This window comes from Equus przewalskii, chromosome 10, assembly GCF_037783145.1.
Source record: "Equus przewalskii isolate Varuska chromosome 10, EquPr2, whole genome shotgun sequence".
Classification (NCBI taxonomy): Eukaryota; Metazoa; Chordata; class Mammalia; order Perissodactyla; family Equidae; genus Equus; species Equus przewalskii.
Genome location: NC_091840.1, coordinates 23508887 through 23533964, shown reverse-complemented (window position 1 = coordinate 23533964; position 25078 = coordinate 23508887). Strand labels below are relative to the sequence as shown.

General features: G+C 58.4%; 1 protein-coding gene across 8 annotated transcripts in view; it reads right to left on the bottom strand.

Moving 5' to 3' along the window:
• SRCIN1 (SRC kinase signaling inhibitor 1) overlaps positions 1-25078 on the bottom strand; it is a 68962-nt gene that overhangs the window by 8213 nt on the left and 35671 nt on the right. For 6 of the 8 annotated variants that reach the window (XM_070562192.1, XM_070562191.1, XM_070562188.1 and 3 more), the window contains 15 exons: positions 21398-21593; positions 20568-20766; positions 20037-20130; positions 18655-19529; positions 17470-17562; positions 17188-17231; positions 16710-16897; positions 15495-15670; positions 10627-10757; positions 10326-10473; positions 9742-9988; positions 9039-9273; positions 7277-7431; positions 6784-6936; positions 2122-2268 (listed from right to left, as the gene is read on the bottom strand). In XM_070562192.1, coding sequence (XP_070418293.1) covers positions 2122-2268; positions 6784-6936; positions 7277-7431; positions 9039-9273; positions 9742-9988; positions 10326-10473; positions 10627-10757; positions 15495-15670; positions 16710-16897; positions 17188-17231; positions 17470-17562; positions 18655-19529; positions 20037-20130; positions 20568-20766; positions 21398-21593 — 3081 coding nt within the window. The other 2 variants (XM_070562186.1, XM_070562187.1) reach the window with 1 other exon arrangement.

Below are 25078 nucleotides of genomic sequence, written 5' to 3'. Positions count from 1 at the left end.
GAAGTGCCAGAGAGCCAGAGCAGTGGCAGGAGTGTGGGAAGAGAAGAGTTCTGCGTCTGTAGGAGGTGACGGAGAAGGTGGAGCTCGGAGACGCCCCAAGCGTGGGCGGATGCCTGGGGGTGGGTGACACTTCCTGGGGGGAAAGCAGTTGGGGCAGGCTTGAGCTCCGAACAGAGACCTGGAAAGGGACAGATGGCGCCTGGTACCCAAGGAGAGGAGGGTGTGGTGTGACGAGCAGAGAGGCTGAGGAGAAACCTGGGCACAGCCAAGTGAAGAGGCAGGCAGAGGAGAAACGCCCAGAAAGGAGTCAGGAGGGCCGGGGTGAGGGCTGACAAGGAAGGAGAGGATGTCAAGGAATGGAGGGTCGAGGAATACAGCCCCCGGTGTATGGGGGCAGGGTATACCCTGCACGTGCTGCGGAAAGGTGGGGAGAGCACCCCGGAGGTCGCTGGAGACCTAGCCAAGCCCAGTGGCGAGGCTGGAGGGAAGGCGGAAGGCTGAGGAATGAACGGAGGTGAGGGCCTGGAGGCGACCAAGCTGAGGACAGAAGGGAGGGCACCCTGCGGAGGAGCCGTGGGAGTTGGGAGTCAGGTGGGAGATGGCGGAGCATAAGTGTATGCACGGGGAGGGGGTCAGACAGTCCGGATTTGAATCCCACTCCACCACTTGCCAGTTGTGTGACCTTGGGTAAAGGCTCAGTTTCCCCATCTATCAAACGAGGATAACGAGGACCTTCCTCAGAGTGGTGTGGTGAGTGGGAAATGAGATGATGTGTGTGTCTGGCAGAAGTGAACACCCCATAAATGTCAGCTGCTGTTCTGGACACAACGGAGGGACCAGCCAGGACAGGACGAGGGGAATTCATCCATGGTGGCGGCGGGGAAAAGAGCTGGGGGTAGGATTTGCAGGGTGTGGCTGGGAACCCATGAGGAAGACAGTGGGCTAGCAGGGAGCTAGTGAGGAGAGCCTGGTTGGGGGCGGGGGGCGTGCCTGGATGGCCCATCTCCCCTGGATTCTCCAGGGAACCAGCAGACAGGCAAGGCCCCGTGTGCCCAGGGCTGTTGCAGGGCCATGTGGTGGGAAGGGCTTTGGGAGCCCTGGGTTTCAGTCCTGGCTCTGATGCCACCTTGCTGTGCACTCTTGGGAACTCCCTTTCCTTCTCTGAGCTGTCCCCTCATCTGTAAAGGAGGTGGCTGGACTCACTCATCTCTAACTTCCTGCCTCTGAGCCTAGAACCTTCTTCAAGTCACAGCGTCTGGACATTTCATGGCTCCACTCCCATCCTGGCATGCAGGAGCTGCTCAGAAGTATTAACGAAACAAAAGAATACATGAAAGGTCTCTCTCGACATCTAGGCCCAGGGACCACCCTGTACCTTCTGACTGGGCCACACGGTGGGCCACGGGGCAGAAACATCCACAGATGGGGTTGTCTACTCTGTACACTGTCGCCAAGCCCAGTAACTAAATCTGAAAGAGGGTGCATCGCCTGGCCACTCCTACCCAACCCCCGACCTGGGAGCCAAAGGCCCTCTCCCTCTTCTCCCCCCCTCACCCCGAATGTCAGCAGGGAACCCACTGAAACCAAAACACGAGACTGGAAAGCAGATGCAAAACTGGTTCCTCCCTCAGCTGGGAGATGGCCTAAGAGCTAAGAGGGAGGCTGAGAGTGGGAGCCCCAAAGAGAAGGCGGGACCGAGAGCAGAGAGAAGGAAGCAGAGGAGAGGAGTGGAGAGGCAGGAAGACTAAGGGGGATCAAGGCCCCTTCCACACCCCAGAGCCGGCTGGACAAGGGGCCCAGGCACTGGGGCTGGTGGAGACATGAGTCCCCTTGCTCCCCCTCCTCCGGGAGCAGTGGGGGGAGGGCTCTCTCTGCCCTGAGTGAGGGGCCTCCTGATGGAAGCGGCCTCGCTGAGAACATATGTTCTAAACCAGACCCAGAGCACTGGGATTGGGAGAGCAAGGAGAAGACGGCTCGAAGGACCAATGGGGCAGTCCTGGCGGGGAGGCTTTCTCTGGGCAGCTGGAGGGAAGGTGGTCCCCGGAATACGGGCAGGAGATGGCCCGCACACAGCGGGAGCACATTGTTGGGGGGGGGGGGGGCGGCAGTGCCCACGCCTACCTGCTGCTGGGCCTGGATCCTCATGTACTCGGCCCTCTGCTTGCCGTGCTTGCCTTTGTCGGGGCTGCCTGCCTGGCCCTGAGCCGCCTTCAGCCGAGAAGCCCCCGGGGTCACCACCTTCATGGGTGGCACGCTGCCACCGCCACTCTGTGGGAAGAGAAACAGAGTTGGGGTTGGAAATGGGATCATATAGGACTCCTAGATACCAAGTGGAGCCTCTGGGGCTGGGACCTCCTTGGTGGGCCCTTTGAGACCTGGAAACCGTTCCCTGGCTCCACATCCCTGTCCAGGACTCCCTGGACCTCCACACTCTGAGGCCATGTTTAAGGCCCCTCTGCAGGAGAGGGGACAGGGGCCCCCAGCCAGGTTCCCAACAGCTCCTGAGTGAGAATTCTTTGGTAATTTCCTTGAATAGCCCAGGGACAGCTGGTGACCTCCTGGGGGAGCCACTTCTAAAGCAAGTGTCCCTGGTAGCACTCCTACTCCTGGCCAGGGGCACCATCCTGGGCCCAGGAGAACATGTCTGAGATTTGGGGGATGGAGGGTGTCTTAATAACGGCAGACAGACCAGGACTGGCAGCACCAGGCCCATGTCTTCCTCCAAATGGGAGGACAAGGGTGAAGTCTCCCTAGGGATGGACAAGTCCGGCCCCTTGAACCACCCCAGGTACCACGCAGGCCCAGAGGAGCCCTAGGATCCAGAGGCGCAGGCAGAGAAACAAAAGAGACAGAGAGAGTCAGACAGGAGAGGGGGAGGGGAGCGCAGGGATGGAAAAGGGGGAGAGAACTTTATTTGTTGGTTTACAGATACAGAGCAGAGGGGAGAGGCCCTGGTCCCTGCCTGGGCTGGCTGGGCTGATCCCTGAGTAGGCCAGCTTCCCAGCCTCCCTCAGGATCTGCCTGCAAACTCCACCCTGGCGCCAGGCTCCCAGGAGGGTGGCAGGAGCTGAGAGGAGGCCAGTGGGAGGAGGGGGCTGGCATAGTGGTCCTGCAGAGCCCTCTCCCCCCTCAAGCTCTGAAGACCAAGAGACTGGAGCATGAAGGCAGGAGGGGAGGACAGGGGAGGAGGCAGCCACCTGGGGACCAGGGGGCAGGGGTAGAGGGCTGCCAGGGGGGCCCGTGGCAGGAGCCGTGCCCATCTGGCTCAGGGTGGCTTCCAGCTCCCGGAGAGTTTCCTCTAGGCTGTCCATCCGCTGGGTGGTGGCACCCCTCACTGTGCAGCCCAGGCCAGCAGCAGGCTGGCCACTGCAGGATTGGGCATCATGTCCAGAGTCACTGTGGGTCTCCTCTGGGTGGGTCTCAACAGTGGAGGGCTCCTGAGCCCCGTCGGGGGCTGGTCCCTGAGGACAGGGAACCCCGGCTCCTCCCTCCTCTGGGCAGCAGCCCCCTATCCCCAGTCCCTTGAGAGCTGCCCCTTCCTTCTTGGGCATCAAGCTGCTCCTGGGCTGGGAAGCCTCGGCCACCATCCCTGGCGGGGCCCATAGGCCATCCCAGCCCCTCCCGCTGCCAGCCAGGGTCCGAGGTCGTGGGGTGGGGGGCGTCCTGGAACCGGGTTCCTCAAGCCTGGCCTCCAGTGGGGAGGGAGGGTTGGGGGCACACTCCGTCAAGATGATCCGGGGAACACAGAAGGTCCTGGGGCCTGGGGCAGCCTGGGGGGGAGAAGAAAGACAAGGGAGAATGTGATCCATGCAAACCAAAACGCTCCAAGCCGGGATGGGGGTTGGACATGGATGAGCCTGGCCCCTTCTTTTCATACATGGGGAAACTGAGGCAGGGGAGGGTCCTGACTGAATTTACCCAGCAAGTTAGGGGCAAAGCTGAGAGTAGAAGTCAGGCCTCTTTCCACCACACCCTATGGTCTCCCACTGTCCAGAGGAGACGGCAGTTTCCCCAGAAGCACAGACACGTGTGTACTTCTCATCACTCGTGTTAAGTCCGGAAGCAGGTCTCACGGGTGCTCCCACGAGTGTGCCCATCTGTACGATGGGGTGATGTGAGGCTGGTAGAGAACCAAGTGAGCTCACGTGGGCGTCTGCTTAGAACAGTGCCCGGCACGTGGTAAGTGCTCAATAAATAGTAGCTCTTTGTTGAGTTGGACTGAGTGACTGAGACGGGCAGCCCTGTGCGGGTGGAGACCGGTGTGGGTCTCTGGCCTCTGATGATGGGGCTGTCATCCTCATCTCAGGCCAGAGATCCTGGGCCCCCACCCCCTGCTTTCAGAGCTTTCTCCAAGGGCTTCACAGCCACAAGGGGAGGGGCTCAGCCAAGGCCCTCTGCTGCACACAGGCTCCGCAAAGCTGGAGCGTTTGCTTCTGTGTGAGCGTCCCCAGCTCTGGCTTTGGTAGGGGCACAGAGAGAGACCCCCAAACCCCCAGCTACCTCCAGTGAATTCTGGTCTAATTCTGAGCAGTCTCGTGCTGGCAGGATCACATATGTCTTCATCTTTAATCCTCACTACAACCCACAAAATGGCTACTACTCTTATTGTCCCCACTTTACAGATGAGGAAGTCAAGGGTAGGGGTCACGTGATTCACCCAGGGTCACTTACTCACAGCTAGCTAGTGGCAGAGCCAGGATTTGAACCCAGGCAGTCTGACTCCAAGTCCAGTGCTCTTTCCACTAAAAGGAGCCATGGGGAGATGTGTGGAGGCCAGCAGGGACCCCAAGCCCCCTCCCAAGACAGCCCGCCCAGCCCTGCCACCTGCTTACCTGGAGGTGGGGGTGCAGACTGGGAAGGCAGAGAAGTGACCCATGCCCGCTGGCTCCACTGCCTGATGGCACCTCAGGACGCAGAGGGTCAGCCAGCCCAAAAGGCCAGCAGAAGGGCTTGGCCCACTGGACCCCTTCAGGATTGGTTCCCAGGGCCAGAAAGGGGCAGGGCCTGGGCGCAGCAGGCCAAGGCGTTGAGGGCACAGCCAGCTGGGGGGGCACCCTTCCACACTGCTCTGTGCCCCCCTCTGCCCAGCAGACAGCACTGTCCACCTGTCTGGTGCCTGTCTGCTCCCCCTAGCCAGGGAGCCAAAGTGCCACCAGGCCTCAAGCCAGCCCAGAAATCAGGTGGCGGCCAGCATGGATGCCTCTGTGGGCCAAGGAGAACCAGACAAGGCAGGTGACATGTGTGTGCATGGGAAGCTATCCTCCTCAGAGCAGAGGCCCTCCTGCCCCATCCTGACTGGGCAGAGGGAGAGATTCCCAGACCACCATCCCCCAAGCACAGTCCCCTGGGGGTACAGAGAGCAGGCCCACCCCCAAATTCCCAAGAAAGAATAAAGAGGAAATAAGTGCAGCAGGACAGCAGCAAGGACTGAAGTTAGAGAGAGGAAGAACTTTCCAACACTGTGAGAGAGAACCAGCAGCCAAGGAAGGGTGTGGGTTTCTTCCATACCAAGCTCCCTGACCAGGTGGGGCCATGGGCTGGAGGGAGGCCGTCAGTGAGCCTTCCTCCTGGCGTATCCTGGCCCCCAGTGAAAGGCATAGATTCCAGTGGGAGAAACGGAGCCCCCACCTGGCACAGGCAGAGAGTAAGGGGACCAGGCAGAGACTAGGCAAGGGTTCAGGCCAAAGTCAGGTTTGGAGCTGGACCTAAAGTCATGTAGTGAGCAACACCCAAACTCTAATCTTAGACCAAGACAAAACCCAGGCTTCGGGCCAGACCAAACTCGGGCTGCAGATTGGAACAAAATATCCAGGCCACCAAGGGCCAGACTCGGAATCAAGCCTGTAAGAAAACACAGACCCATGGGGCCACCAGATACCAGGCTGCAGGGTCTCCAGGAGGGAAGGGAGGGTTACACCTGTCCTTGAAGCTGGGGAGGGGGAGTCTGCGTGGTAAGGCTGTGGCTGTGGCAGTGGCGGGACTGGAGAGGTGAGTAAGCGTGAGAGGTGAGGAGAGGAAGCTGTGGAGGCACAGGCAGAGAGAGCGCCGTGAGAGGTGGGGGCAGCCCGTTACCTTCCATGGGGGGCCCGGGGCTGAGCCCCTGGGGGGCCCCAGGTCCTGGGGGGACAGCAAGGTGGGGATCGGCTGGCGGCGGGGCGTGGGGGGGAGGGAAGACACTGAGCTTCTCTCAAACACCTGGGGAGCAGAAGGTGGGGGCAGGTTTGGAGGAGAGGGCACAGAGAGGATGGGGGTGCTGGCCCACGGCCCTGGTGACCATGGGAAGGGGTGGCCTGGGCTGGCACTGGGACCCCAGCCTCACTCCTTGGACCCTTCCCATGGCCACTGGCCACTCTGCCCCCTAGAGGCAGAGTGTCCAAGGTCTCCAGCCACTTGGGGAGGGAGGCTGAGAACACTTGGTATGGGTGACCTAAGTACTCGCAGGGGCTCGAGGCACTTGGGTATGACGGGTTAAAGTACTCTGTTCTCAGAACACTCAGCGATGGGGCTCTCAGAGCACAGGGGTCTCAGGGCAGCTGGAGGGTCTCAGGGACTACAATAAAGAAACTCAAATCTGCAAGGAGGGACTCTAGACCCCCTCCCCCATTTTACAGTGGAGAAGAAATTGAGGCAAGAAGGCTGGGGTCCTGAACAGGCCAGCCTCAGCAGGTAGCCCGAGAGGCCATCCACCTGTCCTAGTCCAGCCACCTTGCCCTGGGGTCAGCTTGTCAGGAAAAGGGAGCCGGCCTGGTTGATGACTCAGGGCCAGGAGGGCCCCTGACCCACCTCCAGCTCTGCGATGATGCGGTCCTCATCGTCCTCATCCTTGATAGCAGAGGCCATGATGGGCGGCGTGGAGGCTGGGCGGGCCACCTCCGACACCGTCCGGCGCAGCTTCACTTGGGGCTTCTGCACCTCCAGCTCCTCAGACTCGGCCTTCTGCAAGGTGCAGGTCCCCGTCAAGACGAGGCTCTGTGCCCCCTCCTGCACCAGCTCACCTCCTAGGCCCCATCAGTTCCAGACCACCTCCCACCTGCCCCAGCTCCTCATCTGCTACTTCCTCTGTCCCCTGCCAGGATGGCCCCCAATAGGCAGGGGCCTGGGTTGCGAGCAGGACAAATACACAGGGATCTCAAGCCAGAAGTGGTCACCATTGGCCAGCCCCCTTCTTTCCTTCCACTTCCCCTGAGAGAGGCCACCCCAGAGAGTCTCCAGAGGTCATCTCAGGCATGGCCCCCACTCAGCTCCTCTTGTCCCCAGCCCAAGATGGGGGTGGTACCTTGATGAAGGCTGAGTCCTTCTTGCTGGTGACCACAACCTCTCCTGTGCGTGTGGTGGTCAGGCCATGGGAAGAGGGAAAGCTCCGGCGGGGAGGGGGCGGTGGGGGCGACTTGGAGGGCTTCTCCGTGCGGTACCGGGGCACCGTCAGCTCATCTGTGGGCAGCCAAGGGCCTCACGTCAGAGACCTGTAACCCTGCAGTCTGCGCGCCACATCTGACTCCAAGGGGATAAACCTCGCTCCTTCTTCCCGGGAGGAGGGGAGAGGAGAGCTCAGGGGAAAGGACACAGGCTCCATCCTCCTTCTCCCCCACCTCCCCTGCAATTCAGCCCCGAGCGAGCACTGTCACTCCTCCTCTTCCAGCACTCCCACCCCTTGTTAGCCAAAGTGTGGCCCATGGACCAGCAGCACCAGCAGCACCTGGGAGCTTGTTAGAAGTGCAGAAGCTCAGGCCCACCCAGAGCTACTGAATCAGAATCCACATTTTTGCAGCTCCCTGGGTGACTTGACGCCCACATTCAAGTCTGAGAAGTGCTGCCATAATCCATCTCTTTCCCACCGCCCCCCAGCCCCCGCCCTGGCACAGATCTTCATCCTTTCTCCATGAAGCGAGAGCAGTTACTAATTGCAAGAGCCTGGCCCTGCACACCAGGCTCTCCCTTCCCCCAGTTCTTTTGGGGGTGGGGGCTGTTTCCAGGGCAACCTGCAGAGAAGTCCTCACACTTGACACTCCTCAGCCTTTGATCCCCCAGTGGCTCCCCATTACCCCAAACCACATCCAAGCCCCTTGGCCCAGCACCCTCCATGCCTGCCAATCTTTCAGCCTCAGCTCTACTCACTACGCCTGGCCTGAACCCTTCTCGCCAACAGCACACACCTCTGGGCATTTGCTCTCAATGTTCCTCTCCCTGGAATGCCTTCTCTCACTGGCCTACTTGTTCTCAAGACTCCAGCGCAAAGACCCCTCCTCCAGGAAGCCCTTCCTGCCCTCCCAGGGCCTCCTCTAGGACTGCACAGCATAGAGCTCCTCTCTGCTGCTGCTTTTAGCACCTGCGTCCTATTCCTGGTTCACACACTAGGTATGGCCTGGGGCAGACGACTTAGCCACATTGAGCCTTAGTGTCCTCATTTGTAAAATGGGAATGATTCCTGTATCTGCCTCCTGGGGTTGTTGTGAAATTATAAGGATTAACATATAGAAAGTGTTTGGAGCAGTTCTTGTCACACAGTAAGCGCTTGATAAGCATAAATGGTGGTATTATTCCCCCACTAGATTTTAAGCTTCCGGAAAGTGAGCAGCGTCTTCTCTCCTTATCCCCAGCACCGAGCATGCAGTAGGTGCTTAGCAAATATGTGTGGTAGGAATTAATAAATGAATGATGACTGCCGTTTCTGGTCTGGATTTCTGCCCTCCCTGTGAGCTCACAGGCTCCAAGAGCACAGGAGCCACATGCGTATGGATCAGCACTGCCTGTCTGTATGAATGCAGACCCTGTCTGGACTCACTCATCCTCCCTATGTGGTCCTCTCAGTAGCAGTCAGGGCAGCGGAAAGACCCTGGATAGAATCCAGTTCTACCTTATCCTTCTGGGTCTACCTTTAGTGGCTGAGGGTTGGGCTGCTGACGGCCCGGCACCTCCCTGCTCTGGCAGCCTGATCACAAAGATTCTTACCCCCTGTGCCTCCCCCATCAACCTGACAGCTCCTGGGATGGGGCTCCCCTCCTCTGGGCTCTTCACCAGCCCCCTCCCAGCCCCCATACCTGAGCCCCTCCTCCCACTGGGTTCCGTTCGGGGGGCTGCCTTCTGGCCATGGGGGACCTTGGGGGGCTTGTGGTCAGGGGTGGGGGCCGGGCCTGGGTGGGCCTTGCTCGCACAGTCCAGGTCAGGGATGGCCTTCAGCAGCTCTGCCTGTGTCTCTTCCAGCAGCCGGTTGATGTCCTTGGCGCTGTACTGAGTCAGGGCTGCCCGCTTCTCCTCCCAGTCCCGCTCGGCAGCCTTGAGAGGAGGGGGCAAGAGTCAGGACCAGAGCAGGTGCCTGCTGCTGGGCCTCTGCGGCCCCAGTCCCCCACCAGCCACACATGCAAGGAAGGGAAAAGGAAGCCTCACATCTGGTCTGGCCCCTGGACGACCCTCAAACTTATCCTTGGGTATTACATGCTTTCCCCAGGAGTATAGAATGTCACCTTCATTATATACCACTCTCTTGATATACTTGGACCTGTTTGGGGACATTGTATTCTGTTTCATTGACTACAGAGTCTATTCTTATGCAAACACCACACTGCCTTAATTATTATAGCTTTATGATATGCTTTTCTGTCTAGCAGGACTAATGCTGCCCTCAATATGCTTCTCAGACTTCCTTCTCCCCCAGAAAAAGCACCCATGCGTTGGCACTTCTCAACTTAGGATGGTGTAAGAAAGCATGGGCCTAGCTCATGCCCCCCGTCCCAGGCCCAGCACCTCAACAGACACAGCCTTGTCCACGCTTCTCTTGCCAGGAGTGTCCAGGCCTTTGGTGGGGTTGCCCCCCTTGGGGGTGGGAGCGGCTCCCTCAGTCGGCCCACTCAGCTCATGGATATTCAGCGGCGGGCTGGGCGGCGGCATTTCGAAGTCCAAGCTCTTGTTGAAGTCAGTTTCGGCCGTCACCTTCTTGGGGGACTGACTCAGGAGGTTGTTGGGGGGTGGCCACACACCCTCGTCCACTTGCCTGGGGTTGGGAGATTTAGGAGCAGCTGTGAGGCCAGTAAGGTGCTGGCCCCATGGGAGGAAACCAGGCCTGAGGGAGGCAGGGTGTGAGGAAGGCTCTGGGATGTGGCAGGACAGGTGGAAGGGCCCGGGAGGAGTGACTGCATCCAGCATAAGGGATAGCCAAGAGTACAACACGCGAGGGGTCACAGGTCAGAGTTGAGGTGCAGATCCAGTCGGCACATCAGTGACCTTTGGGGAGTCAGGCTAAGGAGTCAGGCCCATCTATGGATCTGGGCCCAGTGTGTGACCCCATGGGAAATCGGAGGTCAGAGATAAGAGGTCAGGGATAGAATGACCTTCGGATCTGGGCCAGCGTGTCTGTGACCCCACGGCAGCGCTTGAGCAGCCCGTCCAGGCGCTGTGGCTCCTCCTTCAGGAACTTCACGGCCTCCACCTCCACGCGCAGCACCACCCTCATCTTGCTCTGAAGACCTGGGAAGTGAGCTGAGGGGACAGAAGGAGTGAGCTGGGGAGGGGGCAGCTCCGAGGACTGGGAGGCTGGGCAGCAGGGAGGGTAGTGCCTGGGGCTGGGGGTTGGGGTGCAGCAGGGACTCCCGCCCGGGACCACGTGCCACACTCGCTGGTCCCCCGGCTCACCCTTGAGCTCAGTCAGCGTCTCCCCAAGCTGCTTCAGCACCAGTGCCTTCTCCTCCAGCTCGGGCCCGGGCACCAGCCGGTGGTTGTGGGACATGTCCCTCTGGATCTTCTCTACCGACTTCTCCAGGTCACTGCAGCCACAGAGAGACCCTCTCAGCCCCTCTGGCCCCAGCCCAGCCCCCTGAAATTGGGCAGCTAGAAAGAAATCAGGCCACCAGTCAGATCAATGTTAGAAGTTATCCACTAGGCCAATGGCCAAGTGAAATCAGAAATGCCAAACCTCTGAGATGAGACCTCAGAAGAGCAGCCTAACAGGGCCCTGGGTCCCCTCTTTGAAGTTCTGACCTCAGCAACATCAGTACAAATTTCTCTCCCTATAACTTGCATCCTCTGATTCTCCTTCTGCCAAGAAAGCAGCAGAGAACTTGGCAGCCTTTCAGAGAACAGAAGGCAGCTGTGTGTGCCCCTAAGAGGTCTCTTCTCTTGTGCAGTGGCACTGCCATGTCCATCTACCTTTTCTCAAACACTCCAGACACTCAGCCTCTTTCCTTGAGGACAAAACTGCTCTCAATTTTCAGCTGGTTTACGATGAGCTTGTTTAAAATCCCACATCTTTCTAAAATGTAAATCGGAACAAGTCACCACCCTCTGTGTTGAACCCTAAATGGATCCCATCATTTGGAGGCTAAAATCCAAACTCTTCAATGCAGCCAAGAAGGGCAGGAGAGTAGGAGTTGAAAATTTGGCTCTAGAGTCAGACAGATCCCAATTCCAATCCCAGCTCTGCCTGTTCCGGTGGAGAGATCTTGGACAAATTACTACTATCTCCAGGCCTCAATTTCCTCATCTAGAAAATGGGGGTGGTAAGAGTTCTTCCCTCCTGGGGCCACAGTGAGGATTAAATGAGGCTATGCAGATGAGGAAGGGGTCAGGCCCTGTGGGCTGCTTGGATTTTCCCTCCAGCCACATCCCCTGTTCTCATCTGGCTTGCTTGTTTAGAACCATCCAGAACTTCTCTGAGGTCCTTGCATGTGCTGCCCTCTCTAGGCCTTTATAATACCATTTCTTCTGCCTAGAACACTCCATTCACCCATACACATGCACACATGTATGCACACACACATGCACACGTGTGACTAATTCCCACTCATGCTCAGGTCTCAATGGGAACCTCTCCCCAACTCCCTACACTGGGGTCGGGGGTCTGCTTCCAGCTCCCCAAACCCCTGGAGCTCCTGTTTGCTGGGCTGTGCAGCTCCAGGCAGGCAGGGACCACATCCTCCGGATTCATCTCCGATTCCCAGCACCTGGCCTGGTGCCTGGAGCAGAAGAGATGTCTGGTAAATAATTGTGGAATGAGTGAATAAGCGAAAGAAATGAACTGCTGCCCAGGTAGGTCATCTCAGTTCTGTGCCGGAGTCACCGACATCCCTGACCCACATGCCGGACTTTACATCCGTTCCTGTCAAATCTCATCTGTGGGATTTCAGTTCAACAATCCAGGTGGGAACGACTTCCAAATCTCAGCCCTACTATCCAACAGATTTGTTCCCCATCAAAGCTCTGTGTCATCAGCAAATCTTATCAGCATGCCTTACACATCTTCATCCAACTGGCAGGGGAAGACAGACGATGTTGGAGCCAAAGACAAACTCCTATGACTCAACACCACCAGTTCAAGAACGATCTTTTACCGAGCATTTGCTGCCTCCCAGGCGCCACATCCAGCCCTTCATTGCTATTACCTTATTTAATCCTCACAACAAATCCTGTGAGTGGGAACCATTTTTACTTCCAGTTTACACATTGACAAACAGTAGCTCAGACACTAAACTACATTTCCCAGCCTCCCTTGCAGTTTGAAGAGGCCATTCGAATCAGGTCTAGCCAACGGAATATGAGTAGAAGGAGGACCTGCTGCTTCCAGGCCTGGCCCATAAAAACCTCCCTGGAAGCCCCTCCATGCTCTTTTCCCCTTCTTGTTGATTGAAAGGCAATGATCTCGTGGGTGATCTTGGAAGGCACATATTGAAGATGGCAAAGCCGCCATTAGCCTGGGTCCCAGAATGACTGCATGGAGGAGGGCCACTCCACTAACCCACCCAATACTGTGCCACGAGAAAAAAAGATCTGTCTATTACTTTTGAACTATTACACAATTTGTTATAGCAGCTACCCCAACTAATTAATTAGCTACCCGAACTAATACAACAGGCTTTGGCATTAAGGAAAAAAAAAGAGGCTCAGGGAGATTAAGTAACTTGTCCAAGGTCATATACCTATTTTGTGGCAAAGCAGTATCTACTCACGTCTGACTTCAGCCATTGGGTTCAGCTGCATCTCCTTCCACACTGGACTAACATCACCCCACACCCACCCACGGTCCCACCCAGCCCTCACTCCGCCACATGGGAAAGAACTCTCCTCTGCTGTGTGTGACACCTGACTGGCTCAAAGCGTGCCTGTGTGTAAAAAGGTCACTCCCAAACGTCACTTTGAGGGAGAAAGGACCCTCATTTGAAGGAGGACTCAGGTAGGCCTTCAGGAGGAGACAACACTGCAATTCTCAGGCCAAAGGGACGAGGCCTCCCTTAAGCTCAGTCAGCACCTGGATTTTCTGACCGTGCAATCTGCTAAAGTTTTAGAGCCCCTAACTCGGGCAGGCTCTGCAAATGAGTCCCAGACCAGCCCAAGTCTAGACACTGGGATCAGAAAGTGTCCTGGAAGGGCCGAAATGGGAGGGTCAGGACAGAACCAGCTATATAATTCGAAGAAGATTCAAATGAAGATTTTGCCCCTAATTGAAAAATTATTAAATTATTAAGAATTTCAAGACTGCAATAGCAGAGCATTAAACCAAGCCATGGGGCCCTTACGAACTTACGGACTGTGTGGGGCCCTGCGTGACTGTGCAGGTCGCATGCCTACAAAGCTGGCCGTGGCTTAGGCCAAGTTAGGCTCCAGAGGCCAAAAGGTCTCAATCAGCAGAGGCTGCCTCTAGGGGCAATGTCTAGACAGAGCTCAAGCGCTTGGCTAAAAGGACAGGTGAGTGAGCTAAGCTGAATAAAGCACAGAATCAGCCTTAACTTACAGCAGGATGCCAGGGCAGGAGGAAGGGGCAGACTGTAGCGAGCAAGAGCAAGCACACAGAGCAGGGGTAAAGATAGGCCTGCTGGTCGACCTAACTCCTGGGGAGGCTATGAGGGCTGGGCAGGGAGGGCCCTCATGGCCAAGCCGGCGCCACTGCAGGGCTGGTGTGCAGCCAAGCGCAGACCCCACCCCAAAAAGGCAGGAGCCCCCTTCAAAGTGGATGCAGAATCCTGCCAGAAGCAGCATATCAGCACCAAGCTCTCTCAAGTGAGCATTCTGAGTAACAGGTTTGATAACAGGGCAGGGGTGACGACTACGCGTTCCTGAAGAACTGAGGTCCCCAGGAAGCTGAGGACCAGACACTCATATGACAGAGCACAAATCCGTCCTTTCATCTCTTCTGCCTCTGTGCTTTTATATTTCCTTTTATTTTCCTTTAATGTCTCAGGAAAGTTCCTTTTGAAAATTCCAACCCAGCTCTTCTGCACTGAGTGAAAAGGGGCAAGGAAAGGACAGGAAAGTTGGGTAAATGGAATTCCCTGGGGGAGGAGGATGGCAGCTGCCAGTCTACTTGGAGATGTGACTGGAGTTGTCACCAAGCTTTCACACCTGGAGTGATAGGGTGGCTGCTGCTGGCTTATTTCCAAGTGGGATGGGCCCTTATTTTATCTCAGCCACAAGGGGTCATGTGAATCCTTGCCTTGTGCCTCCCTGAAATGCACATGTACCACCAGGCTGTGTGGGCCCCAGGCTGAGGAACAGGGACCTTTCTCAAGAAGCCTCTTTCAAGAGGTACAACCCAATATGACTTGGTGAGGAAGGTGGGCTCCTCTGAGCAGCCTCTCCTGGCTCCCCTAGTCTCTGGCCAGTAGAACCCCAGCTCTCTCTGGAAGGAACTGCAAAAATCCTAATACTGGGCACAAATGATAAAGCCAACGAGCAGGAAGGGCAGAAACTGCCCTGATCGTACAGCCTCTCAGTGCTGGAGATGGACCTCGGGTCCCCTTGTGCCCTGTGCCACCAAGAGAGAAGCCAGAGGAAGGAGCAGACCTCTGTCTCAGACCCCAATGACTGACAAGGCAAGGCTGCAGCAGGGTGGGGGCACTCACTCCGAGGAAGGACAGTGAAAGGCAGCTTCTCCCTTCAATGGTGCCAGACAATCGAATCTTGGCCAGACAGCCGCTTGCTAAATTTGGATCAGAAGACTGTCTTCTGTTAACCCTTCCATGTCTAAGCATTTGGGGGCTGGCTGTTCTCTGAAAAAGCTAGAGCCCTGTTTGAGCTGCACCAGGATGGGAGGAGGATTTTCCTTGGTTATACCTGGTCTCAGAGCTCAGGGAATTGGAGCGTGGTAACTGTGGCTGGTCAGCACCAAGCTGACCAAGCTGGCAACACCTAAATGCTCCACCCAAGGGTCAGTTTGCACAGATCACAGGCCACAATGAAAGCAGGCAGAGGGCAGAGTGAAATCCGGCAGCTGGCCACCTGAGAGTAAGGCTGCAAGCCACGAGGAAGCCAGACTGTGGACCACTAGAAAGCAAGATCATAGCACAAGCAGGCATCAAGCCAGAAAAAAGAACTCAGGAATTGTGCCAGATGGTCAAAGGTTTGTGGGTCACAGAGAAATCAGGCCACAGAGAGAGAAATCAGGCTTCAGAACAGACCCTTTGGTCAGCTGTGATTCAGAAGGGAGGGAGCTTCGCCTTCCAGTGAAACCAGGCTGCAGGCCCCCCGGGCCGCACCCCTAGCCCTCCCTCCGCAGCCGAGCCCAGCCTCACTTGAGCTGCTGGGTAATGAGCTCCTCGTCGTTGAGGTAGCGCAGCCGCTCCTCCTCCACCAGGGTGCGCTGCCGCTGCAGCGGGTCCTCCTGCCGCCGCGCCGCCTCCGACACGCGCATGCTCAGCTCCGCCTCCGTGCCCTTCAGCAGCGCGCGCAGCGACTCCAGGTTCTGGAGCTGCGGGACGCAGATGGACGGATGGACTGGGGTGGCAGGGAATGGGGGCGCGCAGCAGGGACAGGGCCGGGAAGGGAGGAGGAGCGCAGAGGACAGCCCGGTGCCGGGCGGGCTCCACAGAAGATGCAGCTGCTCGGCTGTGGCCATGAGCAGCAGCGCAGGGCTGGGATGGTGGGGGGCGGAGGACAAAGTTACGTTCTGGGAAAATATAGAGGCCGGAGAAGGGGATGGGAATATTTGGGGGGCAAAGCGTCGCCCTATGTAGGGCTCTGCCGATCATGCGGTTGCATGGCTGTGGCTTCGATGATGGACTCAAGCACTGGGGTTTGATAGGGTTTCCGTGGCTGGGACGGGAAGACTAACAACGCTTGAACTCAGTTCTAAGGCCGAGTTGGGGCAATGGGTGGGGTGGGGGGAGCGAGATCTTACCCGCTGCCCAGATGGCAACTCTCTGCCTCCTCTCCAACCTGTCTCTGCTCATTATTCTCACCTGACGGACCTTGGGGCCCTCTTGAGGAGCGGGCATAGCGATGCCAGGCTCCTGACTGGTGGGACCATCTGCCAGGAGGGGCAGGGCGGGGAAGACTGTGCGGGCTCAGGAAGGGGGAGCCGAGGGGATCTGGGAAGGGCTTCCGCCCAAGGGACGGGGAAGGGGAGAGCAAGGCGGGGCAGGAGGGAACTGGGACTGCCCTGAGGGATACTGACGCGCGGGGGGGGGGGGGGGGGGGGGGGGGGGGGGGCGCTCAGAGGGATGGACTGGGGCTCCAGGAGAGGAGGATTCAGGGAAGGGGAAGGAGGGCTCAGTGAGGGGGATATGAGCGAGGGATGGGGGCTTGGTTAGGGAGCAAAGATTCAGCGAGGGGGTGGGAACTCAAGGAAGGGAAAGAGGAGGGAGAGAAAGGGTTCGGAGAGAGGTAAGAGGGAGCAAGGGATGGGGCGGGACTTGTGGGAAGGGGTGTTGGCCCGAGTGGGTGGGTTCTGGCGGGGCCAGATTTGCGGAGGGGCTGGGCATGGGGAGAGGGCCCAGAGCGGGCAGTACCTGGAGCTTCCGCAATTGCTGCAGCTGGCTGCGCAGGTCACTGGTGCTGTTTTGCAGGCCACGCAGGTGTAGTTGCATCTGCAAACGGCTGATGGCAGTGGGCTGCCCCGCAGGGGTGCTGCTAGCCGAAGGTGGGGGAGGGCCGGACACTGGGGTGGCCCCGCTGCTCCTGCCGCCTGACCCGCAGGCTGCAGAGAGGGGCCACAGGGATGGAAGAAAGGGAACAAATCCTGAAGGGCCGCGGCAAGACCCTCCCCACTCCCAACCCCATACAGTAGCCAGAGAGGCATGTGGCTCTGCTCCCCTCCCCAACTGGTGGTCAGCCCTTCTGTGGGAGCAAAGCACCAGGGCTAAGGTGATCACTCTTATCCACTGAAGCCCAGTCACGTAGCTATTGTTCAGTCCCCATTTTACAGATTAGGAAACTGAGGCTTGGAGAAGGAAGGACCTGTGGGGGGTGGGGGAAAGGGTCACTCACGTGCTGAGGGGGTGGCTGCTCCATTGGAGCCTTCAATCTTCTCACTGTAAAAGATGGCCATCAGGGGGCCAGGCTAGCCCCAGACCCTCAAAGCTGGGTGAGACCTAACATAATCTCCCAGTCCTCTGTTCTCAGGATGGAGTCCCAGAGAAGGGAAAGGGCTCACCCAGGGTCACAGGGCAAGATATTGTCAGAGCTGAGCCCGGGGCTCCTGCTGCCCACTTCCCCTTCCTCTTGCCTCAACCACAAGCCCTGGCAGTGGTGTTGGGAGAACAGCCTCACCTGGGGGTCTCAGGCTCTGAGCCTCGCAGTAGGGCACTCTGCACCAGGCCTGTGAGGCTGGCAATCTGCTTCTCCATGGCCTCCATGCGTTCCCTGGGGAGGATGGGGGCTTTGAGCAACCCCTGCTCTGGGCATGGGGTCCCTCCTGCCCAGCCCCCACCATTCCTAAGATTGGCAATTAGATGAGATACCATTCCCTCCCCAGCGCCAGCACACAGACAGTTCAAAGGATCCCAATGCCTAAAGGTCAAGCTCACAGCCCCGGACCCAACATTGGTAAGGCCCTTCTCCACCTGACAGTCGCCCTCTCCCTCTCCAGTCTCATCTCTCACCAGTGGCTCCCCATTGGGCCCCACTCAAGCCTCTCTGTACCTCTGCACATGTTTTCCCCTTGCCTGACATGCCCTCCTCCCTACCTTCTCTTTGAGGCCATCCCAGAGTCCCAACAGCCTTGAGGAGTCCCTCCTCCCACAGCACTTGTACACCCTCTCAAGGGAAGTGCAAGTATTTCTTAATGTGTCTCTCCCACTACACAGGGCAGGAACAGGGTCTGCCCAACTTGGCATCGACAGTGCCCAGTGCAGGGCCTGGCACACAGGCCACAAGACAGCTGTGTGAATGCAAATGGCTTCTCCTCAGCAGCGCTGCCTGAGGGCAGAGGAGGACAAGTCAGTGCCCTGGTTACTTCCTCCGGCCCTGACCCTTAGGAGAGAGCTGAATGATGGGCAGGAGTCCCCCAGCTGGGAGGCTACCTAATGGAATGTGTTTCTCTGCCCATCCCTGTTTCTTACCAGTACCGCCCCCCCCACCCCCACCCATCAACTTCAGCCGGCCCTGTGCTGGACAGCTCTCATGGCTGCAAACTGAGCAGAACGGCACTACAGAGTGCTAGTTCGGCCTCAACTTTAGTTGGGGAAACTGAGGGTCAGGGAACGGATGCAAACCCAGGTGCCCAGAGTGCTTGACTGGGGCCCTCTTGTCCACCCTTCAGGACTTGTAGACGGAGGGAAAATGGCATATTCGTCTCTCCAATGCCTTCCCCGCCACATCCAAGATACAGTACTCTGGCGACCCCTCAAGACTACTCCGGGTCTACAAAGGACTCCGGGGTCTCAGAGTCCGGGACACAATCCTGCCACAGACTCCAGAGCCCCCTTTGCCTCCCCCATCGCGAGCGTCCCTCACCTGGTCTCCGTGTCCTTGGCTGGCACAGGCGGCCCGAACCCGACGAGCGGGCGCTCCCCAGGTCCGGGGAAGAGCTCGGAGGGCGGGGCTCCGGCCGTCGAGGAGCCCCCAGCGCTGCGGCTCTTGCCTCCGGGGCTCTCGGCGAAGACCGACGAGGAGCCCGAATCTTTGCGGAAGGACTGGCGCACCGGCGAGCCGCGGCTGGGCGGCCCCGAGTAGGGGCTGTGCGGCGGCTGGGGGCCCCCGGGGGGTGCCGCCACGTCGGCCAGCTTCTGCGGCGACGAGGGCGGCAGGCGGAAGCCGTAGCCGTCGCCGTAGAGCGGGCCACCGCCCGCCGCCTTGTACAGCGAGTCCTCCAGGTCGGACTGCAGCGCGGCGGCCGAATAGGTGCTGAGCGAGCGCACCGAGCCGCGCTTGTAGAGGCCGCCGGCGCCCGGGTAGGCGAACGGGTCGCCGGCGGCCGCGGCCAGGCTCAGGCGGCCCTCGTGGAGCAGCCCGTAGGGGTCGGCGTAGAGGCCCTCGCCCTTCACCAGCACCATGCCGCCCGCCTTGCCCGCCAGGTCCTCGTCCGGCTTCACGTCGCGCCGCTCCAGGATGGCACTGGGGCTGGGGCTGACGCCCGGGGCGGCGGGGGCTCCCCCCAGCCTCTCGGCCGCGTGGTGCACCGGGCTGCCGGCGTAGGACGGCGGGCGCCCCCCGGCGTACGAGAGGCGCGAGCGCGACGGCGAGCCCGATGGCAGCCCCGACGGCAGCCCCGACGGCAGCCCGGACGGTAGCCCCGGCGGCGGCGAGCCGGAGGCCAGGTGCGGCGCTGGCGACAGGTTGTTGAGGCGCCGCGTAGGCGACGACTCCCGCGACGCATACACCATCTCTCTCTGCAGAAGACATCCCCAGAACCCCATAGGGCTGGTCACAAAGGGGATCCCTTGCTCCTTGCTTGAGGAGCCAGCATCATCTCCCCCCTGACGCTTAGGAAGTCCCTTCTGTTTTCTGCCTTCCCTCGCTCCTGCTGCATCTTGGGCCCCTTTCTCATTAGAGTTCCCAGCAGGAGGAAGAAGTGGCAGATGGAGACGCAGCAGAGCGGCAAACCGCGGCCCATCTTATGGTGAGGAGTGGGAAACAAAAGGGGAAAGGGGTGGTTCCTGAGCCAGGCTGTCTAGAGTATCTAGAGGCTGTTAGAGAAATTCTGGGCGAACAAGAGGGGAAAGTGGCAGGTGAGGGGAGGGACTCCATGACCCCACAATTAATGGAGGCCCCCCTCTGCTTCAGCCTCTATGTTCCCTTCTCCAGAGCTGGCCCTGGTCCCTGGTGACAAGTGACTAGACTGCTCCTGGACCCCATCTGCCCAGCCTCCCCAGTGCCCTGGGCATGCCCAGCCATACCCGGAGGTCCCCGTTGGTGAGGTGTGAGCCAGGGAAAGCGGCGTAGAGCGGCTCCTTCCTATAGATCTTGATAATACTGCGGTCCTGGATGTCCCTGGGGGGAGGGAGGAGGTACAGAGGGTCACCATCCCCCAGCCCTGCGATGAGGAGGGGCAGCTAAAACAGGCAGAGGGGAGGAGGGGTGGTAAGGGGCCAGGAGCCTCAACCCCTTCCTAACTACTTGCTCGGTGGATCTCGTGGCTCAGGCTGCCTGTCACCAACACACACACACCTAGCAACCTCCACCCTGTCCATCTCCCCCTCACGCACCATTCTCAGGTTAGCTCAAGCCAACGTGAACCAATAGAGGTGGATGCTCTGGAGGGGAGGAGGTGGGGCTGGGACGATCGGGGGGAAGAGGGCGGGGCGGTGGGGCTGTGGGAGGAGAGGGTGAGGGGGTCAGTACAGGGCTGGGGAACGGCCCCGCGGACTCCAGCCGGTTCAGAGTAGTAGTATGGGAAGCCCGCCCCAAGCCCCCGGGGTCACGCCCACCGGACGTCCTCCAACTCGTAGAAGACGTTGCGAGCCTCGTCTTTGATGAGGATGGCGGTGTTGGGCGACTTAAGCATGCCCATGGTGAGCTTCTGCGGGAACATGTGCGCGATGAGTGCGTGCAGCGTGTCCAGGCTGCTGACCTCGTGCGTGATGTGCACGCGCCGAGTCTCCTCCCCGAACTGCAGGAACAGCACCCCTGCGAAGGAGATGCCGCCCTCGCTGCCAGTGCCACCACCACGTCGCCAGCCGGGGGAGCGAGGGGGGCTTTCAGGAGCCCCGCTGGCCGCGCAGAGGCAGGGTCTGAGGCCGGATGCTGTCCCGGAGTGCAGGTGCACCCAGGCACTCCTCATGCTGCCGGCCTCTCAAGGTACCTCCTTGACCCCAGACAGGTTGGAGCCTGGATGAGGAAATGGAATTGGGGGCAGGAGCAGGTGGGGCAGAAACTCAGAGGGAGTCGTTGCGTTGCCGAGGGGAGAGAGGTGAGAGGAGGGGATGAAGGAAAAGGGGCTGAGGAAGGGGGTGAGAGAGGCCTAAGGGAGAGAGGAGGCTTGGAAAGAAAGGGGATGCTGAGGGAGAGAGAGGGGTGGGAGAGATGATGGAGAGAGGTGAGGGGAGAGAGAGATGGAGGAGGGCTGGGAAGAGAGAAGCTAAGGAGGGAGAGGAGATTGCTGGGGGTGGGGAGATGGGGAGATGGGGAAGAGAGCCAGAGGCTTCGAAAAGACGGTGGAGGAGAGATAGAATGGTGAAGGGGATGAAGAGGGTTCCAGGGGAGCAGAGCAAAGGGAGGAGCCAGGGGCCAGGAGGAGGATGGACCGGGTGGGCAGTACCTGGCGAGCGCAGCTTGGTCTGGCTGGCGGAGCGGGAGAGGGGCAGGCTTTGTCGGAAGCGATTCATCCTACTGAAGCCCAGGGGCAGCTCGGCCTCCGACATGGTCTCCAGCGATTCCGCAGAGGCGTATGACAGCTTGGCAGCCTGGTCTGCCAGCCCGGGCTGGGCTCCCTGAGTGTGGCGCGAGCTGCGGGTCTGCAGGGGCAGGGCGGGCCAAGAGGAACCAAGCATGAGCCCCTTGGCTCTGCCCGCTGCCCCCATCCAGGCCCGGGGAGCCTCTGCCAGCCAGTGACACACACACACAGGAGGGTCTCCTGGGTTCCAGACTCGCTGTGAGGCTGCACGAGCGTTCCCCAACCTCTTGGGGCCTTGGCCTGGCTGGGACACCCAGCAGGTAAGGAGTGGTCAGAGGACTCAGGCACCCTGGGAAGCCAGACAAGAAACCATCTGAGCAGGAGCCATGGGCACGCCTGCTATTTTAAGCTTCCAAAGAACAACAACAACACAAATTTGTCACCGAGGTGAGCAGCAGAATCGTTGAGCAAATTGGGGCATTAGTTCCAGACATTAATTAAGCGGCGGGTTTGTGAGCAGCGAATTTATCCTTCGTGGAGTTCAGAGAGTTGGGGTGGGGGCGGGAAGCAGGGCCCAGGGAGAAAGCAGAGAGAGCTAGGGACCCCAGGATCCCTCACAGGGCTGGGCACAATGTCCTTGACTTAGAGTGACTGGGAGAACCATCCCTAACCCCCCAAAGCCAGCTGGACCCCAGTTTGAAAGAGACTACCTGCCTAGTACATGCAGTGCACATGCTAAGCCCGGTGTGATCCACACGCGCACATGGTGTTAAGTGCCAGGCCTACCCCACCCTGCAAGACACATGCTGCCACACAGCCATCGGGCCTGGCTAGCCTCCCGGAAGGCCTCCCCAGGGACCCAGCGGGGCAGCCCCTCGCTGAGAGCTACAGCTGAGGGCGGTAGCTGCTGGGGCTAGGGGAGGGTGTCACCCAGGGACAGTCCCTGCCCCAGGAACAGCTTGATTACCCTCCGTGGGGGAGGGCTCACCATGATTTCAATTGCACTTTAAGAGCCTACTTTTGGCTGAAGGCTGGGACTGTCACTCAGGGCTACAGTTCCTGCCATTCTGCCCCAGCCCCGCCCCTCACGCCTGGTTGCTGTCAGAAACTCATTTTTTTAAGGGAGTAAGATAATGAATCAGATTTACATCATTCCATGTTATGTACATTATATACATACATGTATTATATATACATATATTATCAGGAAAAAAATCACATTTCCCAATTGTATTTTTCTATAAAGTAAGTTGCCTGTTTTTGACAACAAATCACTCAAAACCATTAACATGGGTTATCTAGGGGCTAGGAGTGAGCTTTCTCTCTTTGCTTTATACATTTCTCTGCTGGGTAAATTTTGCACAATTAGAATATATCATTTTCATAATTTTTTTAAAAACAGTAAAAATATCTCTGAAAAGGAATCATTTATTCTCCTCCTCAGCTCCCTCCTTCCCCAAATCCTGGTTAACCCCAAATTAATCTCTATCTTCTGTATTAACTCAATTTACTGTTCCAATCGGATTAGTACTCTTGAAAAGACACAGCATCTTCCTCTATCGGGCGATGTGCCCAGCTGTCCCCAAAGTGGCCTCGAGGGCTTGGGGATGTAGAAGGTCATATTTGGGGACCTCAGAGGGCATCCAGCCTCAAGCACAGTGCCTTGAGCTGTGGGTGGGCATGGGTGAGTGAGGAGGGAGGCAGTGTCAGACTGGGCGCACCTGGGGACACCTGTGCCCAGACTTTGGACCCTTTGGCTCAGATCTAGGCTGATCACCAGTACCAACCTGTGCCCCTCTCTCTCACCTCAGCCCCGTGGCAGTGTCAGGAGCCAGGTCTGAGCTGGTGGTCATGGGGGTGCCAAGCAACTGGAAGGTCAGTGGTTGCCAGGCTGGTGTGGATGAGGGGCTACAGAATTCAGGCAGAATGAGCCAGCCAGCAGGGATGAGAAGGAGTGGCCACAGTGCTGGGGGGCACAAGGGAGATGCCAGTAAGAAGATGGAACAGGGGCCAGAATGATGGGGGACGGGGATGCCAGGGGCTGCTGACGGCAGAGAAGGCAGGAACCTGCCCAGGGAACCCTGGGAGAAGAGCTGCCCACACTCCCTGATCCGCCAGTTCCTGTCTCCATCCTGGTCCTGTGGGCACCTTCCCCTCCTCACAACCTTTGTGGAAAACCCTCTTGAGAAGAGAGAAAGCACCTTAGTGTTCTCTCCAGCCCTGGGCTGAGACAACAGGGCAGAGAAAAGTGAGACATCCAGAAGGACTTCCTGACTACGAGGGAGATGGCAAGAGAACAAAACAGTAATTCAAGCGGAGCTCGCCAAAGACAGGAAAGGGGCTCCCGGGCGAGGCAGTGAGCCCCTATCCTTGGAGATGTTCCACAGAGGAGCTGATGACTCCTGGTCAGAGATCAGGCAGAGGGAACCTTGAGCGGGGCCGTCAGGCTAGTTGCTGAGGTTCCCCGTGGCTGTCCACAGACTGGGGCCGAATCACGTGGGAGCTTTTACAAACATTCTTTCCAGGACCCCACATTCACTGAATCTGAATCTCTGGGGTCTGGGGCCTGAGGCTTGAAACTTTTGCCAGCTTTGCAAGGTGATTCTGATTTGGGAATCAAGTCAGAGCCTGTAATTCTAAAAGCTAACGAGGTAAGCTACCACGGAGGGTTTGCTAGGAGCCAGGCACTGTGCTCAGGACACGCAGTATCTCATTCCATTCTTTACAACAACTCTACGATACAGATATCGTCGTTCCATTTTACAGAGGAGAAACCGAGGCCCCGGGGATTATGTAACTTGCCCCAGGTCACCGAGCTAGTTAGTTAATAGCAGGCTGGAATTCACCACGGGCAGCCTGGCCCTTGGCCGGCTGTGCATTGAACTGCTTCCTCCGCAAAGGCCATCTGCCCGACGCCATGATTCTGTGATTCCCCAAGTCCCTGATTCAGGGACTTCTCTGTGGAAGAATGCATGCAAAGGAGATGCTTGGGGTGAGCTGACGCCCAGGTTGTCTGGGATGAATGCCTCCCACCCTGTCATCATGCCTGGGACTTGAGGGACCGAAGACTCCAGGACACAAGCAGTAGTCTGACTTGGTTCAGTTCTAGGCCCGGGTGCCAGAGAAGATGGAGGAGGCACCCGAGGGTGCTCCCCCAGGGGTCAGCAGGATATCCGCCCTAGACAGCTCTCCAGCTGTGGAAAGTCCAGACTCTCCCAGGAGGCATGAAGGCACCCCTCCCTCAGCTTAGCCCTCCACTTGGGCAACAGGTTTGGGGGTGCAGGGCTATGAGTCTTGCCTGGCACTCACCAGCTCCCCATAGTGGAAAGTAAGGAAGGGATGAGGGACCCATCATAGTCACAGGGCCTCCCTGGAAGATGACATCTGAGTTCAGAGAACAGGGCCCTCAACAAGATCATGGGGTCTAGGTCCCTGCCTCAGAGCCAGCAGTCTCTCCAGGCTGGCGGAAATGTCAGGCAGCCTCTCATTCCCAAATGCCCCTCACGGCCTGGGGAAGCCTGAGCATTCCCAGCCCAGATTCCCAGCAGAGGCAGCCGCAGCTCCTGCACTGGATCCACAAGCCCCTGGCAGGCCCACCCAGACTCT